Here is a 19,828-nt window from a genome sequence, read left to right on the forward strand (position 1 = left end):
CCCACAGGGTTCGGTGTTAGGTCCACTGTTGTTTTGTATATTTATCAATGATACTGATGAAGGTATATCAGGCTTAATTAGCATTAGCATTAGTAGAGACATTTGATGCAAGAAAGCAAGCTTATGCAGCATCAGCCAAAAAAAAAAAAACCCACTTCCACTTCACCCCTCTGTTCGTTCAAAATACCTGTCCAGCTGAGCCTTAATGTCGAAGTTTGCAGATGATACAAAAGGTTTGCAGGGTTGTTAATGACAGTAATGGCAGTGTGCTACTGCAATAGGATCTAGATAATTTGGGCAGATGGGCTAAGAAGTGGCAACTGAAGTTTAACCTTGACAAATGCAAAGTACTACATATGGGTAGAAGTAACCCCAGAGAAACGTACAAACTGTGTGGTACTACACTTAAGGTGGTAGAAAATGAAAAAGACCTGGGAGTAATTGTGCAGGCAGATATGAAGTTTTCTGAGCAATGCAGACAGGCTGCCAGGGCAGGTCATGGGGTTTTGTCAATGATATATAGGAATTTTGCTAGCAGGGAAAAGGAGGTGATTATCCCTCTGTATAAGGCAATGGTCAGGCCACGGCTTGAGTACTGCGTACAGGTCTGGAGGCCTCATTTTAGGAAAGATGTAGATTTACTTGAGCATGTACAGAGAAGGGCAACAAGATTGGTGAGGGGAATGAAGGGATTCTCTTACCAAGAGAGGCTTAAGTTCTGCAAATTGCAGTGGCTGGAGACTAGGCACCTGCGCGGTGATCTGATTGAGGTATATAAGGCCTTGAATGGGTTGAGCACGCTGAATTCTGATGGGATCCTTCCACTTGTTCAAATTACGAACCTAAGGGGGCATAAATTCAAATTAAGAAAGGACAGATGTAGAATAGATGTGCGGAAATTTTCCTTTAGCGGGTGGTTAATTGCTGGAACAAACTTCCATCTGTCGTTGTGGAAGTTGATGGGTTGAATAAATTTAAGGAGGAACTGGACAGGCATTTGGAGGGAATGGTGTGTTTTTTTTTTTGTTTTTTTTTTTTGCCTGATGCTGCATAAGCTCATACATTTGCTTTCTTGCATCACATGCCACTACTACTACTACCAAAATATTTACTCTTCCTCCTGAATTACCCTGTGTGTGTGTGTGTGTGTGTGTGTGTGTGTGTGTGTGTGTGTGTGTGTGTGTGTGTGTGTGTGTGTGTGTGTGTGTGTGTGTACATATAAAAAGGATGGCAATTATAACTGAATAAACAATACATTTACAGTTTTTTGTTTTCATTCATCATTTATGCACTTTTTAACCTACAATTTGACTGACAAAAATTAATTATATCATAATCATTATTACTAATATAATAAATACATTAACTATATTAAATAAAACTTTATTAGAATAACTGAAATCACAAAATAAAATCATAAAATGAATAAGCAAAAATAATAAAATAAGCTGCAAAGGCTTTTGGGCAGAAGCTGTGGTCTTTATCAAACAAGAAAGTCTTAGTAATAGCAGTGTAAGAGACTGATGACAGTGTAAACTACCTTATAAAGTATCATACACGACAGTAGATTCAAGAAAGGAGAAAAGAAAGGCAGGAAAAACAAAGTAAACAAGAGAGGAAAAAAGAAAGAAGGGAAGATGAAATGGGGGAAAACAAAAGTGGGAAAGAAAAAGGGAGGGATTTAGGAGCAAATGTTCAATGAAAATTACACTGAAAGATTAGAACAGGCAGCACTGCAGAAATTGGACCAACATTAATCGTTTACATTACAGAACCACAGATTCCAACACAGTACGAATGAGTGACCCTTGACCATGAATGAATAGTAACCAGGTCATATTCCTGAAAGCACCTTTGGCCAATATCAGTGGGAAAAGTTGAGACGTTTAAAATTCCAAAACAATCAGCATTAACATTTTCCTCTCAAAAATTCCGAGCCACAGCTGAATCAAGGAAATCAGAGTGATGAATGGTTATCTTGTATTTGTATGTAAATAATTCATTGTAAGGATTACATTTTCTGATTTGATTTTCTCCACTCTCCTCACAGTAAACTTTCACTGCATGAGTTCACCTGGACCACTTTTAATACTACTTTTGTTCTTAATTCCCAATTAATTTTTCAGGTACTTTCTGTTAATATTTTTGACAACAATTTCTGTCTGCATATCTTAACTGCTGTCATTCTAAACACTGTTTAGAATAACTAACAACAATCCTCATAGTTTGAAATAGTGCATCTTAAACTTGCATCTATCATTCAGAACCTGTTCCCACTTCTTGAGAATCTCCTAGTTGCTTTTATTAGAATAGTTTCAAGTTAATCCACATAATGTTTGTGCCAATCTTCAGTCTTAAGATTGTACTATTTTAGATTCTAAAACAGTACAATCAGTAGACACAGGCTGGTGTAATGTTGACTCAGTCCAATGTGATATAAACCCTGGGAAACAAGATATGAGTAGAGTTGGCTTACTCCATTTGTCCATACATGGACAAATGGAGTAAGCCAACAAATCACAATGCCTTTTCATGAGAGATTTTAACTTTCCAGATATTAACTGGAACTTATTATGGGTTGGCAGCTCACTCAGTAGCAGAGCATTTCTCAATATGCTAGAGGAACTGCTTTCTAAAGCAACATGTTATACAGGGTGTCTCAAAAATATTGGTACAAACTTTTAGGGGAGGTAGGTAATATCTAAAGGAATGTGAATCGCATAGGAACCCATAACCGGAAACATCACGGGAAAGTAGTAGCAGAGGCACAAGAAGCAGAAATGACACAAAAGACAGTAATTAGTGGCAAACATTTATTTGACATAATATTAACAATGGAGTACGAGATGGATGCATTTCATGATGTTACAACAGATGCTCGAAGGTTCCACCATGAGATGTGATGCATGCGTGACACCGATACAGCATGGATTGGTGGACATGGTCAAACACACCTGAAGTTTCTTTGACAGTAGCAGCAGCGCAGACGAGTCTTGCCACGAGATCCATTTCCGTCTCCACAGGCGATTCATACATGATAGATTTGAGGGCCCCCACATAAAGAAATCAAGGCTAGATAAATCAGGTGAGCGTGGGGGCCAGGCAACGGGTCCACCACGGCCAATCCATCGACGCCCAAAACACCTGTTCAAATGGTCACGAACACACCTTCCATAATGGGCAGGCGCCCCATCGTGTTGAAACCAAATGTTGTGTCTCACATTTGCTGGAACATCATCAAGTAACCCTGGTAGAACTTCTTCAAGAAAGATCCGATATTTAGCGGAGTTCATGCAGGGTGGTAACAGGTATGGGCTGACTAAGCAGTCACCGACCATACTTGCCCACATATTTATTGTGAAGCGATGTTGTGCCGCATGTGGGGACACAACGTGTGGGCCCTCTCATAATCCATACACTAGGTGCATGTCTGCCAGCTCACAGTTCGTATATCGATGCATGCTCTTCGTGCAGCAACTACTGCTTGAATGAGTAAACCAGAAATTTTCCCTCTCGCGAACTGATGAACAGCGCCGTGTACTGACTTACGGTGACGTTTCCGGTTATGGGTTCCTGTGCGATTCACATTCCTTTAGATGTTACCTACCTCCCCTAAACGTTTGTACCAATATTTTTGAGACATCCTGTATAGGCAACAAGAGAAAGCAATATTCTTAATCTAGTTATCATCAGTGATTCATCATGAATTAGGAATCATCAGGTAAAGTAACCTTTAAGTGGCACATCATAGTGTATTGATGTGGAATTGATTCAAAAATTACTGTAAAAGGTAAAGAAATTATGCCAATTGAGAAGTATTCACAGAGGTAATCAGAAGCCACTAAATGTTACTATACTAAGATATATTGTTCAAGAATTAGCTCAAAATGGATGCCAAATGAAATGATGGGCTTAGTAGCAGAGAAAAAAATGCATGGGGATGATCATAAATTGTGAAACAATACAGAATCTTATAGTAAGTACAAAGTGAGTACCCAAGTTACTTAGGGGGTTAGGCAGGCTAAGGCATATTATAAAAGGTCCTTAGCTAAAGATGTAAAAAAAAAAGTACCAAGAAATTCTATGAAAATGCTAACATTAACACTAGAAGGAAAGGGATGAATCACATTGGGTTCACTGGATATGAATGGCATAACTATTGACAATCCTGTACACATTGCTGATAAACTGAATAAATATTTTGCATCTACATTTGCATTGCAAATTAAAAGTTTTTAGAGACAGGGTTAGCAGAACTTTAATATGGACTCTGACTTAAGCAATTTTGGAATAATGGAAAAGAAGCTGGAGCAGAAACTTCTGCAGCTAAAAGTGAACAAAGCAACTAGGGATGATGGAATCTATCCAATTATATCATAAGAAGCAGCAAAAGAGGTAGTTAAATCTTTAGCTATAATAATGAAAGAATTCTCAGATTCAGGAAAAGTCACTACACACCGAGGATGTACAAATAATCTCCTTTTCACAAGAGTGGTTCAAACGATGAAGCAGGTAATTTATAGACCAGTATATGTTTGTCCTCTATGGAAAATAATTGAGTCAATGGTTAAAAAAAAGTAATTCAAAATCACATAGATAGGAGCAGAGCCACAATCACATCATATACTGAGATTTCAGAAAAGTCTGACTATTGTAGAAATTTGTGTGATTGTAGAAATTGGAGCAATTTGGCATTACAAGCAAGTCGATAAACAGTATTACAATAAAGGGACAGTTAAGTGGAAGAAGACTAAGAACAGTTATAAATGGTAATCACAATTTTATGAATTAATGTGATGAGTGGAATCCATAGAGGTCTGGGTTCTTAATATAATTACTTACTGTTCTTAATATAATATTGAGGTAGGTGTTTCAAATTTGATAATCCAAGTTTGCTGATGACAGAAAGGTGAGCAATAAATGACATCAATCAGGGTAAGTTACTTCAAGCAGATCTTGATAAACAGAGAGGGGGGGGGCTGAAAAATAGCAATAATCCCAGAATAGCATACCATTTGGACAGCAAGATGATTGTAGAATAGATGTAGGAAAATTTGTCCCAAGAGTAATTGATTGTTGGACTATAAAATTCCATTTAGTGGTGTGAAGTGAGTAGTTTGAATAAATTTATGGAAAGGTTTGGACAAATTATTGGAAGGAATGTACAAATTAAGATTTTTTTTTTTTTTTTTTTAAATTTAATGTTGCCAATACCAATATTATTCACCGCTAATACTAATATTGTTCACCATAAATAAAAGAAAAAAGTGCACTGTGCTCTTCTTTAAATAGTAACAGCAAGAATATAAATTACCTGAGAGCCAGAAGAATGAGTAAGAAAACTCACACAAGCACCAGTAACATTACGTGCAGTTTGTCCCATGTGAGATCGCAATGAAGATAAGTCCTTCTCAGTGCATGATTTCATTGTTGCAAATTCATGGCGAAATTTAAGTAGATGCCGCCACAAAGCTAACAAACGATGATGTTCTTTGGTAAAGTAGTCATTGAAAGACTAAAAATTAAAAAATAAAAAAAATAAGCTTTAGGGTATTAATTAAACTTTGTTGAAATATGTTTACAGCACAATTCAACAAAAGCATTAGTTTTATACTGCATAATACTGCACTGATTCCTAACACGAGGTTCATACTTGCCTAAACTACAATTTATAAATTTTAACTGTACATACTCCTTGAAGCAACTGTCACTAGCTATGGAAAAAAGAAAAATGAAATATTTTATAACTAGCAGGACCTAGCCCCAAAATCCTGAGGTTATCAGGTGTGTATTCAGAGGTGATGTGGATTCGCACATGTCCCCTAATGAGGCATCAAGGAGCAAAGAAACGAGGTGAGTGAGAAAATCCAGTCATTCTTCCCTTGTCATCGAAGTGTATAACTCATCCATTCATTTTCTGAAGCTTAAAGTTATATAAGTATATTTATCAGACAGATCAGATTTTGCCTCATTTAAAACATCTCTGAACATTGAACAGGTTTATTTAAGATGTTTATTGGACTGCATATCATACATTTATCCTGGTAGGTGGGAGCATTTTTGCAAAATTCATCCATTATAATAGGAATATATACATACATACATACATACATATATATATATATATATATATATATAATTATATTAGTGATAAAAAAGAAAAGAAAGTTAAAACGACAGTAACTAACTAACTAATATTTATGGGTCAATGCAGTTGCAAGCAATCATGCAATACACCCATGTCTATAAAATATTAAGGATAATAGAAAAATAATAGAAAAAGTAAATCAATCAAATAATAATACTATCAGGGACTTAAGAAAACGCAAAAAAAAAAAATAAATAAATAAAATAATAAAAAATTATCGTTTTTTACAGACAATCTAGATGACTTCAACAGAGAACCTCTTGTCGTTTTTTGCCTTCAGTCTGGGTGGTTGGCCCCAGTTGAAGTCATCTAGATTGTCGGTAAAAGGCGATAATTTTTTTTTTTTTTTTTTTTTTTTTTGAGTTTTCTTAAGTCTCCAATAGTATTATTATTTGATTGATTTACTTTTTCTATTATTTTATATTATCCTTAATATTTTACATGTGTGTGTGTGTGTGTGTGTGTGTGTGTGTGTGTGTGTGTGTGTGTGTGTGTGTGTGCGCGCATGTAAAAATAAGTATTACTGGGATCATTTAATAGATTTATGTTTATTTAATTGCTGTATCATCAATGGTAGTACAGTATATAGACAGCATATGGTATAACTATGGGAGTGTATAGTTCATGTATTGTAGCTAATCTGTACTTGCATCACTATGAAAGTAAATTTAGAAAAAGTACAATACTTTATAGATATACTGATGACCTTATAGCTATTAATGAGCCTAATTTTTAAAGGAAATGGCTATTTTTTATCCTACGGAATTGCAGCTTGAGTGTACTAATAAATAGAGTACGTTGGCAGTCACATTTCTAGATATAGACATTGAAATTACAAACGAGAAAGTAGAAACAAAAGTATATGATAAACGTAGAGATTTTAAATTTGAGACAGTTAACCTCAAACATTGGCATTCAAACATCTCCCATACAATTCATAGTAATATAATTTTATTGCAAGGATTAAGATTAATTAATTAGAATATGCAATAGACTCGAAAATATTTTAGTTTCATTAAAGGAATTTATTAATAAGCTTAGGAAAAATGGTTTCCCTCTTAAATTTATACTTAAGCATCTATGTAGAGTCATTTTTATAGCTATGAAATTGTGGCGTGAAAATATTAACCCTCATACAGTGGTTAAAAAGTTAGGGAAATACTAATGAGATGTCTTCTTTTTAGCTTACATATATAAGTACATATTAGGCACTTCCCATAGAACTGTTTATCTATGTCTTACACTCTGAAAAAGTTGTACCCATAGTTGTTCTATGGAAAGGAATTAATTTTTAATTTTGTTTAATTGGTTTAAGTTAATTTTTTCACATTTGGTTTCTGTTGCTTATGTTTCAATTTCATGTTTGGTTTAGGTAACTTAATTTTTTTTTGTCGGAATTTGATTTTTGTTCAGAGGTCCCTGCTGTCCACATTGTTTTTAGTTGGATGAAGAGTGATCTGTTATCTTATTTGACAGTAGAGGAAGCTTTGAAATTTCTTTCATTTCATGGAGCAGCTTGGGGTCTATCCACGTTTTTTGTAAGTTCTGATGCATTGGTAAGGATTGCTTTGTTCAAGATGGTCACTCGGTACTTGATATAGGCAATTTTAATTATTCTGTCTTTTAATTTTAACCTTACTTCTGAAACATAATTTGTTTAATTATAATATATACATAATTCTTTACACAATGAATTACCAAGAGCCCTGCTAAGGGACAGGGCTTTACACCCCCAGTAATTTTCCGAAGTAGTTTATATTCATTTTCTTTGCCCTTATCTATATACTATCTAACTCTAATATCTTATGCCTTAAAATCTATTAGAGCAATTCGAGGGAGATTGAGGTACTACTTCTATCCTTGCACCTATTCCTTTCACCTAGATATTGGTTTATGCCATTGCTTTGCTATTCACCTGTTCATTTTTCTTAAGAAACAGAAATACTTGTGTATATATTTTAATAACGTTTAAGTTTTTTGGCTATCTGTAGGGCTAGCAGTTATTTCTGCCAGTCTGCCGTTATTTTCATATTACGTAATTTCAGATAACCGATTATAATATGAACTATTATCATTCTAAATTCAGCTTTGCATAATCTAATTGAAACTTAATACTATTATTTATACTATATTTAGTATAACATAATATGGTTAGGCTGGCATATAAGTAGCAGAAAGAGATAGCATAAGTTGTTATTGATGGCATATAGTGAGAGGTGCTAGCCCCATGATGACGTGCCTTTTGATGTAAGTCTATTTCAATAATTACTGTTAAAATTTGGTATTTTTCTGTATTTTGGTATTTTGTAAATATGTAATTATGATTTTGATTGGCTCAGCTCTATATAGAGGCTGATAGATAGGGTCCTTCGTAGGCTGCGGGTGTTCACCTCCATTTTATGCTATATCTATTGAATTAAATAAATATTTGTATATTTTCAGGCAAATGTAATGTTAAATCATCTCTGATGGCATTAATCTGTTCTGACTGACCAGTAATTTTATCTGTTTTTAAATAAGTGAATATATTTTTGATATTATACACAAAAAAACTGCATCACCTTAAAAAGAGTAACATTTGTAGTGAAAAGTATAAGTTATTGATTAGTCATTTTGTTTGTGGCAAAGCAAAAATAATGCATCAGATAATGCTTCTATTGCATCAGACAGTAATTGCAAGGCATATCATCAGCCGTTTCTATAAATACGGCATTGGAAGGGTGCACATGCTGGTCTTGGATACAGTAAATATGCCTTACACTTACATTTATTCATATTTTAATTAACAAACTATATTTTCTGTCAGGGCAACAATGTTCAATGTGTGCTTCCATTATTATTATCATAATATCTATCTTTCTTTTGATTCTAAATTATTAACTACCTTTTATGGTTTAGATTCAAATTATTTAACCTCTAAAATTTATTATTTTGCACATATTAATCATTACAGAAACAGAGATCCCCTTGTTTTTTTTTTACTTTCAGTCTGGGTGGTTGCCCCCAGACAGTCATGCAGATTGCGGGTAAATAGCAATAGGTTTTGCATATTTTACTTTAATTTATTTATATGTTCTATTTTATTTGTTTGTATATTATTCTTTTTTGTACTAACCTTTATTCCTTTTATTATCCCTTGCATTTTCTATAAATCTGTTGGGATATATATCTTAATATTATTTTCTTCGATATTAAAATACTTACACCACATATATAAATTGCTTTATATATTGCTTTGCCTTTTTATTTTTATTATGAAAGATTCGGTTGTTTTCGTCCCACAGTGCATCCAGGCACCATCACTTCCCCAGGTAAACGACCCACAAGTACCTGGCCGTCCACATGGTGCAAAAGGAAACGTGATTCAACAGACCAGACGACCTTCTTCCAATCACTCAGGGTCCAGTTTCGATGTTCGTGTGCCCATTGTAGGTGCTGTTGCCGGTGAAACATGTTTAGCATGGGCACTCAGAGTGGCCTGCGGCTATGCAGCCCCATTTTCAGCAGGGTTTGATGTACCGTGTGTTATGACATTACTCTCGTCACCGGCATTCCAATTACCAGCAAGTTGCACCACAGTCAGCCTTCTGTTGCCACATACCATCCAGGAGAGCCTTCACTCACCTCGAGCATCGATGAGCTGTGGTCATCCAACACCTCGCTGGCAGTTTGTGGGTTTTCTATCCTCTGACTACTTTTGGTAGGTACTAACCATGGCTGACTGTGAGCACCCCATCAGCTGTGCCGTTTCGGATATGCTCTGACCCAGTTGTCTGGCCATTACAATTTGGCCTTTGTCAAACTCGCTTAAGTCCACTGCTTTTCCCATCTGAAGAACAAGAGTAACACTGATTAACGGAGCTCAGTATCAGGTGTTTTTTATACAGTGTCCCAACCCATGCACATGCCATAGTTCAACTGCAGTTGCTTCGATTTGCAACGATTGCTAGTCATAATATTTTGGCACATTGGTGTACATATAAAAATTTCCCATTTCACCCATCCATTTGCTCCTAAAGTTTGTCCAGTTCTTCCTTGAATTTATTCAAGCAATCAACTTCCACAACAACAGATGAAAATTTTTTCCAGGATTCAATCACCTGCTGGCTAAAATCAAATTTCCACATGTCTATTCTGCAACTGTCTTTCCTCAATTTTAATTTATGCCCCCTCAAGTGTGTAATCTGGGAAAGATGAAAAAACCAATCAAAGCCTTATCCACTTCATTCAGATTACTTTGCATATGCCTAGTCTCCAGACACTGCAATCTGCAGAACTTCAGCCTTTCTTGGTAAGAGCAACCCTTTGTCCCACTTACCAATCTTATTGCCCTTCTCCAGCAGCTCTATATCCTTCCTAAAATGATACCTCCAGACCTGTATGCATGTGGCCTGACCATTGCCATATACAAATGGATAATCGCCTCCTTAACCCTGCTAGAAAAATTCCTGTATATCATTGACAACATCCCATGACCTGTTCTGGCAGCCTGTCTGCACTGTGCAGAAAACTTCACACCTAACTGCACAATTACCCCCAGGTCTTTTTCATTCTCCACTAACCTGAGTGTAGTACTGCACAGTTGTTACATTACTCTGGGGTTACTGCTATACATGTGCAGTACTTTACATTTGTCAATGGTAAACTTCAGTTGCCACCTCTCAGCCCATCTTTCTAGATCCTTTTGCAGTAAAAAAGTAAACTGCAGCCATTATCAACCCACTGCAGGATGGAAGCCTCCTCAACAATTCATGCTAAGGTATGTGGACCATAATCTGCCACGCTGGTCCAGTGCGGGTTGGCAGATCGACAGTATTTAGCAGTCAGGGGCTTGAACCCCAGTCTACTCAAAGAGCATGTGCTACTGCACTCCTGCCCCTGACCACTCGGCTACGGAGGCCTTTACCTATTGTACTGTAATTACTGTCATTAACAACCCTGCCAACCTTCATATCATCTGCAAAATTCAAAATTAAGCCTGATATACCTTCATCAATATCACTGGAAAAAAATAGAAAAACAACAGACCCCACATCGAACCCTGGGGAACTTCACTAATAACATTAATCCACAAAGAACAGTGTCCATTGAGTACCAGTCTGTCTTCTCTTGCTCAGCTATTGCTTTATCCATAGCAGCAACTTGCCCTTAATGCCATACTGCTCCAATTTGTACAGCAGTCTTCCATGTGCAACAGTATCAAAAGCTTTCTTGAATTCGAAGTATATATCAAAATTATTTTTGATCTGAAAACATCTATGGCTGTACTAGAGTAAAACCAATTGGTAACAAAATTTTCTAAAGAAAATGACGTCACTTCCTATTAGGTGGCTGTTAGATTTTAAATGATGTCACTTCCTAAATGATGCTATCTCAGTCACTAATGTTGATTTGGTAGAGTAAGCAGCAGGTAGTAACATTATGCAAGAATAAAAGTTTCTAAGCCACAGAAGAAGCCACTTGCGTCAAAAAGGAACGAGTTGAAAAACATAGAACAAAAAAAAAAAAAAAAAAAATGCAGAGTTTACTAAAATCTGCTTCTCAAGATTTTGATTATCATCAACCCTTCTCTAAGCAGCATACATAAGTTTCAATTAAACCGTTTAAAAATTTAAACGGTTTTGATTCAAGAACACAACAATAAAACAATCAATTGAACAAAAAACAATCACTTTGTGCAGTAGTAGTAGTAGCAGCATGTGATGCAAGAAAGCAAATGTATGAGCTTATGCAGCATCAGCCAAAAAAAAAAAAAAAAATTATCACACCATTCCCTCCAAATGCCTGTCCAGTTCCTCCTTAAATTTATTCAACCTATCGACTTCCACAACGACAGATGGAAGTTTGTTCCAGCAATTAACCACCCGCTGGCTAAAGGCAAATTTCCGCACATCTATTCTACATCTGTCTTTTCTTAATTTGAATTTATGCCCCCTTAGGTTCGTAATCTGAACAAGTGGAAGGATCCCATCAGAATTCAGCGTGCTCAACCCATTCAAGGCCTTATATACCTCAATCAGATCACCGCACAGGTGCCTAGTCTCCAGCCACTGCAATTTGCAGAACTTTAGCCTCTCTTGGTAAGAGGATCCCTTCATTCCCCTCACCAATCTTGTTGCCCTTCTCTGTACATGCTCAAGTAAATCTACATCCTTCCTAAAATGAGGCCTCCAGACCTGTACGCAGTACTCAAGGCGTGGCCCGACCATTGCCTTATAAAGAGGGATAATCACCTCCTTTTCCCTGCTAGCAAAATTCCTATATATCATTGACAAAACCCCATGACCTGCCCTGGCAGCCTGTCTACATTGCTCAGAAAACTTCATATCTGCCTGCACAATTACTCCCAGGTCTTTTTCATTTTCTACCACCTTAAGTGTAGTACCACACAGTTGGTACGTTTCTCTGGGGTTACTTCTACCCATATGTAGTACTTTGCATTTGTCAAGGTTAAATTTCAGTTGCCACTTCTTAGCCCATATGCCCAAATTATCTAGATCCTGTTGCAGTAGCACACTGCCATTACTGTCATTAACAACCCTGCCAACCTTTGTATCATCTGCAAACTTCGACATTAAGCCTGATATACCTTCATCAATATCATTGATAAATATACAAAACAACAGTGGACCTAAGACCGAACCCTGTGGGACTCCACTAATAACATTAGTACAAGAAGAGCAGCACCCATTGATTACCACCTCTGTCTTCTAGCACTTAACCATCCTTTTATCCATTGTAGCAACTTACCCTTAATACCATTCTGCTCCAATTTGTACAATAGTCTTCCATGCGCAACAGTGTCAAAAGCTTTCCTGAAATCCAAATATATGATATCAAAATTATTTTTCGCATCCAGTTCCTTTGTAACCACATCATAATATCCTATCAAATTTGTCAGACAAGACTTTCCCTTAACAAACCCATGCTGTGTCTGAATTATTGCTGCAGTCTTGTCTAGATGATCCTGGAATGCATCTTTAACCAGCGACTCCATTATTTTACCCGGAACAGAAGTTTTTGGTTATGATGTCATACTAATCTACAAATGGATTTTGCTAACTATTGAATTGTAAAAATACCAAATCTAATTTCAGTTAACAACCTATAAGAATATTTCGAAGATGGCTAAAACTCCAGCTGAGTGAAATCGAAAGTATGCAAGAATAAAAGCTTCAAAGCCACCGAAGAAGTCTCCCATGTCAACAAAAGAACATTTTCAAAAACAGAGAACGAAAGAAAAAATACAGAGTTTAATTAAATCTGCTTCTTGAGAAGATTGTATTTTCAGAAGCAGATTGTATTAAACTCTGAAAAATACATTTGGAACCTGTTGCTTTTTTTTTTTCTGTTAGTTGTTGGCGCATCCGCTTCTGTGGCCATAATGCACCTCCCAAAGTTTTTTTTGCATTTACTCTGATCCAAGCCTGAAGCAGGATTCGAACCCGCGACCTTTAGGTTGCCAGGCAGGCACTTTATCCACCCAGCTAGCCTGGTCGGCCATGTTACTTCTAGAATTTCCAACTGCAGACATAACCACTATGCAGGCATGTAATACTTGTCAAGCATCTCTCAAAAATGATTCTATTCCAATATTTTCGAAGAGCAACAGTTTTGTTTATCCTGCTTTTCCACCTCACCTGCCTCGATTGGATTTAGTGACAGAGGGGCTCGTTTCTCCTCGTATACCATTCATGCAAATTAGAAGACTAAGACATGTCGTACCATATATTCACTGACACACTAATGGATTGCTCTACCTAATAGGTAGTTATTAAACAATACACAGCAGTTTTATAATAAATAATTAAACTGTTTTCCTCCTGTACTTCTTGTATAAACTACAACTTAAGGTGGAGGAATATTATGAATCAACCTTTTCTTCACACACCAGTAAAGCAAGCAAAAGGATGCATCATAACACTCAGAACTTACCACTGCATTACCCAGTGTGAATATATTAAAAACCCTAACCTGTATAATTAACTCATTTTATGACATATTAATGTTCCATAACTTGTACCTCAAATGGAACTGCATACTACTCCTGAGTGATAATTAACTTGTTCTCCCACCCTCCCAAAAAATGCCAGTTTCAAACTGACTTATTAGTGGTTTTACTAAATTTCTCCAATTTTAAGGTCATTTTCCCAGAGGCTCACATCTGATGAGTAGGGGCTTGGCACACTCAGGGTCCTCAGCTGGGTATCATCATTCTTCTCTTTTTTGGTGATTCCTTTCTATTTCTGACTCTTACTTGCTTGCTTGCTTGCTCTCGCTCTCTCTCTCTCTCTCACAGGGTAACTCGGGAATTTTTTTGGCTGGTGCAGCATAAGCCTCAGGCTTCCTTGCACCATAGGGCTAATAATAATAAACTGAAACAGAGATGCTCACACGGTGCTTAGCAGTCAAGTGACTTTTTTTTTTTTGATGTGAAAAAAAATCCAGTCTTCAAATCCAAAAAATGCAGTAAAAATCCAAAGGGTCATTACCATAAAAGGCCAAGCATCAGCTGGCAAAGAGATGACTGTTTTTCAGGCTCTACAGATGTTTTCTGAGCTTGTCAATGAGCCATTAAATAAGCTTTAAATTCTAAAAAAATTTAATGCTTAAATGAGCATTAAATTCTAAAAAAAAAAAAAAAGATCAAGTTGGAAAATACAAGAATGTTCCTTCAACATGATAATATGTAACACTGTGCACATCGCCGCTAGCAGTGCTAGCAAAACTTTTCTTGTTGGGATTGTTCCACAACCTCCATAAAACTTACACTGGTGTTCTAAGAAAGTGCATCGCCCCTTAAAATTGTAATTGTCGTCCGAATAACATAAGTAAATGGCAACATTTCTTACAGATTGCATCAGATAAGATTGACATGTGTAGGTGATGACGTAATATTGCATCAGCTGTTATTTTCAGCTATATAAGCATGGTCTGCAAGAGTTGCTGTCATTCCTTGCTTGTGTCAGGATGACAAGTTACGTGCAGTTGACACCACAAAGAAAGAGTGCTATTGTTGCTTTACACGAGGAAGGATGTTCTTCCCGTAATATTGCTTATAGAGTGTCTTGTAATCAGTCGACAGTGAGTAGAATTCTTTCCAAACTCAAGAATAATGGTTCTGCTTATAGGAAAAAAGGAACTGGATGCAAATGAGTCCCTATGCCAAAACAGGACCGCATTTTGAAGCGTTTATGCCTTAAAAACCGTAAAGCTTCTTCATCTGAGCTGAAAAGAGAATGGGAAAAACATGCAGGAGAGGAAGTGCAGTAACAGTCAGAAGACGCCTCTTCAAAAATTGACTTGTAGCCCGTCGCCCTAAGAAGAAGCCCTCCTCACATAAAAAATGAAAACGGCCCGATTAATTTTGTGTAAGGAGCATGTTAAATGGACCCCCGAGCAGTGGAAGTCAGTTATTTTCCCGGATTAGAAGAAATTCAACCTGCATGGGTCTGATGGGAGACAAACAATTTGCTGCAGACATGGTGAAGAATACCATCCAGACTGTATGGTGTCTACAGCGAAATTCCCTACCAGCCAAATGATATGGGGGTGCAGTTCGTATCACCTGCAGTTTATATTCTGTAAATGCCAATGGACACCTGGCTATATTGGAAGGCAAATTGCTGCCAACCATTGGAGAACATTTCAACCTGCCAAGTAACTGCGTCTTTCAGGATGACTCTGCTCCTTGTCATTGGGCGAAAAGTGCAAGTAGGCATTTCTGTAGTTACTTTAGCTTCATTTCTGCATTAGAGGTTCCACGGTAATGCGTTTACATTTGTTACAGGTGAAAAAAATGGTTGGAAGAACGGTCCAATACAACTCTTAGCTGGCCAGAAAACAGCCCAGACCTGAATCCTATAGAGAACTGTTGGCATTATGTGGAATTTACAGTTGCCAGAAAGATCAATTTCTGATTATCTTCAGAAATTGATCTTGTCAATGACTTGATGGTGTGCTGCTGTCATCAGGGCCAGAGGCGATTCAACTAAATATTAGTTGGCCCCTGGTGAACTTTTCATTTTGTTTTCCATTTAAAATTATAAACTGAAGAAAACTGAGGGCTTCTGATAACATTTCAGCCATAATTGTTGTGTTTATCAAAACTGTTGTATAAAGGTTGCAAATCACCTGAGAGGGCATAAATTCAAATTGAGGAAAGACAAAGGTAGGATAGATGTGCGGAAGTTTGCCTTTAGCCAGTGGGTAGTTGGTTGGTGGAACAGACTTTCATTCTTTGTTGTGGAAGTTGATAGCCTAAATAAATTTAAGGCTGAGCTGGACAGGTATTTGGAACGAATGGAGGGGTGAAATGGAAACATTTTTTTTTTTTTTTTTTTTTTCTTGCATCAGATGCCTCTACTAATGCTAATACTCATTTTAGAATATTTTGAGAGCACCTGTCAAATATTACTTAGATTTGCCTTAACTATTAATAAATATCTTTTGTTTATATTTCTATTTGTGGTAATAGTCATTAATGTAAATACCATGGTGAAAAAGGGCTGGAAATGTGAAATTCCTAGGCGATGCAATTTCTTTGAACACCAGTGTATATTTAATGGCAACCAACTTTTTGTTTCCAAAGCCTCCAAAAGGTAACACTAATGAAACGAAGGGAGAAGTTCAATCAGCTGTGAATTACTTTTAAGGGTTAATATGCCCTATGCAATTTAAGGGCATATTAGCAGTAGTATGGCTAATACTAGCATTAGCCATATATCGTGCAAAGAATGTGACAATTTTGCTTCATCAGCCAAAAAAATATAATACTTATTTGGCTCCCTCCTCATGTAGGTACCTATCCAGCTAACCTCTGAATCTCCCCAAACTGTCAGAATCTCTCCACAGAGACAACTTTAGCATTAGCAGAGGCATGATGAAAGAAAGCTAATAGAGCATCAGTCAAAAAAAAAAAAAAAAAAAACCCTTCCCATTACACCCATCCATTTGCTGCAAAAGTTTCTCCACTTCCTTGAATTTATTTAAGCTATCAACTTCCACAACGACAGATGGTTGTTTCTTCCGGCAATCAACTATCTGGCTGGCTAAAGGAAAATTTCCACACGTCTATTCGACACCTGTCTTTCTGCAATTTCTGAATATGCCCCCTCAGGTTTGTAATCTGAGCAAGAATAATCCCAACAGTATTTAGCCTGTCAATCCATTCAAGGCATTATACACCTCAATCAGATCACCTCACAGGTGCCTAGTCTCTAGACACTGCAATTTGCAGAACTTAAGCCTTTCTTCGCAAGAGCACCCCTTTGTTCCCCTCAGTCTTGTTGCCCTTCTCTGTACTCGTTCTAGCAACTCTACATCCTTCCTAAAATGAGGCCTGCAGACCTTTATACAGTACTCAAGGTGTGGCCTGACCATTGCCTTATACAAAGGGATAATCACCCCCTTGTCTCTGCTAGCAAAATTCCTATATATCATTGACAAAACTCCGTGACCTGCCCTGGCAGCTCGTCTGCACTGCTCAGAGAACTTCATATCTCACTGCACAATTACCCCCAAGTCCTTTTTCATTCTCCACTACCATGAGTGTAGTACCACACAATTGATACATTTCTCTGGGGTTACTGCTACCCACATACTTCCCATTTGTCGATGTTAAACTTCAGTTTTCACTTCTCAGCCCATCTTCCCAAATTTTCTAGATCCTGTTGCAGTAGCATACCGTCTTTACTGTCATTAACAACCCTGCCAAACTTAGTATCATCTGCAAACTTCAACATTAAGCCTGATATACCTTCATCAATATCATTGATAAATACACAAAACAACAATGGGCCCAAACCCCGGAGGACTCCATTAATAACATTAGTCCACGTAGAGCAGTGTCCATTTATTACCACTCTCTGCCATCTCCTACTCAGCCTTCCCTTTATCCATTGCAGTAACTTGCCCTTAATGCCATACCACTACAATTTGTACAGCAGTCTTCCATTTACAACAGTATTAAAAGCTTTCCTGAAATCAAGTATGTGATGGCAAAATTATATTTTGCAACCAGTTCCTTTCTGACCACATCTTAGTATCCAATCAAATTGGTCAGACAAGACTTCCCCCTTAACAAACCCATGCTGTCTGAATTATTACTGCAGTCTTGTCTACATTATCCTGCAATGCTTCCTTAACCAGTGAAGCTGGAACTTATTCCAGTAATCAACAATTCACTCTATCAATTGCATTTTTTTCAAAAGGCCATACCTCTCCAAAAAGTCTGGAATCTGTTATATGGATCTTTGAGAATAATTTACGGGGTAATTAATGATATGTTGAGTATCACTATTTTATTACACTGTTATTTTCTTATGTTGTTCACAATGTAACTGAATGATTAATTATGCCTATGGAGGAATAATGAAAACTAAACCTGTTGTTGTTGGTGGTGGGTAAAACTTCAATAAATTTACTAATGAGCCACTAATCTCTCTCACACATACTAAACAAACAATAAATTTTTAACAACAACAAAAGCACTCTCAAATGGTGTAGAGTAACTGTAATTCTACAATTATTGTTTATTCAAAACATTACATCAGGAGTATGAGTTGGTCTTTTCTTCCTTGCTTTTTAAATAGCCTTGATCAATACAATGAAATATATTACTATCCAACCAATTTTAAAATTGTTCCTAGTTTTAAGAAAATTACTAATTTACTTTGTTTTATAATTTATATAATTTGTGCTATAAACAGGTAAACAATACCAGACTATATCAGAATATTTCAGAAGATAATTTTGAGGAAACAAAAAACACCCAATATTAATAAAAACAAAAGTTATATGATAAGTATCCTAAATGTAATACAATATGAATTTTTATTTCTACAGATGTTGGTTTAGTTTTATTGGCGCATCAGCAACTAAGGCTATAATGCGCCTATTTCTACAGAAACAAATAAAAGAAAATATTTCTACCTGTTCCTCTTCTCGCCATTCTGCCTCTTTCACATCAAGTTCTCCTCTTGTATGCTGCCATTCTTCCGTTAGGTGGTGAATATCAGCAGTAAGTGCCTGATTAGCTGAAGTAGCTGCTTCTAACTGCTCTCTAAGCATGGCATTTACCTGGAACAATCCCTGAGATCTGGGAGTTTAAAAATACTAATGAAAATTTGTACAAAAAAAAAAAAGAAAAAATAAGCTTTATTTAATTTTATTTTAAGATTAATTAATAAATAAATATATATTTTTACTTTTAAATAAGCTTTATTTACCAGCAAAATCGCTGTCTTAATTCAGAAAACAAATCTTAAATCACTGTGCATAATTCAAAATATTCAAGATAATTTAAAATAATTCATAATTCAAGCTAGAATGAGAATAGCCTGTGCAGCCGTACATTTTTGCCGCTCCTGGAACAGAGAAGTTCTTTCTGATTTATTTTCTGTTTTATTAGCTTAAATTGGCATATTAACTTATTTTCTGGAGTAGCTTTATATTCCTATTTACGATACTTAGTTTAAAGTAACTTAGACAGAGATTTTGTAGGTATTACTTAGTATCGGAAAGGGTATCAAATCCACGTGTTTACCGTTCGTAAATTGCCACCATTGTTACCCAATAATAGATAGCATAAGCTTAATATAGTATAGTATAGTACATAATATTGTCAATTAATCAGATAATTAATCTTGTTGAACTTCATTGTCAATTAAATTGTACTTT

General features: G+C 36.4%; 1 protein-coding gene across 1 annotated transcript in view; it reads right to left on the reverse strand.

Annotated features, from left to right (window-relative positions):
• LOC150085386 (rootletin-like) overlaps positions 1-19,828 on the reverse strand; it is a 239,314-nt gene that overhangs the window by 98,915 nt on the left and 120,571 nt on the right. The window contains exons 7-8 of the mRNA XM_090374550.1: positions 19,082-19,247; positions 5,315-5,515 (exon numbers count right to left, since the gene is read on the reverse strand). Of these exons, the coding sequence (XP_090230676.1) occupies positions 5,315-5,515; positions 19,082-19,247 (367 nt within the window). The remainder of the gene's footprint in view (positions 1-5,314; positions 5,516-19,081; positions 19,248-19,828) is intronic.

Source organism: Mastigoproctus giganteus, chromosome 5 (assembly GCF_048544385.1).
Source record: "Mastigoproctus giganteus isolate SK-2022 chromosome 5, ASM4854438v1, whole genome shotgun sequence".
NCBI classification, from domain to species: Eukaryota; Metazoa; Arthropoda; class Arachnida; order Uropygi; family Thelyphonidae; genus Mastigoproctus; species Mastigoproctus giganteus.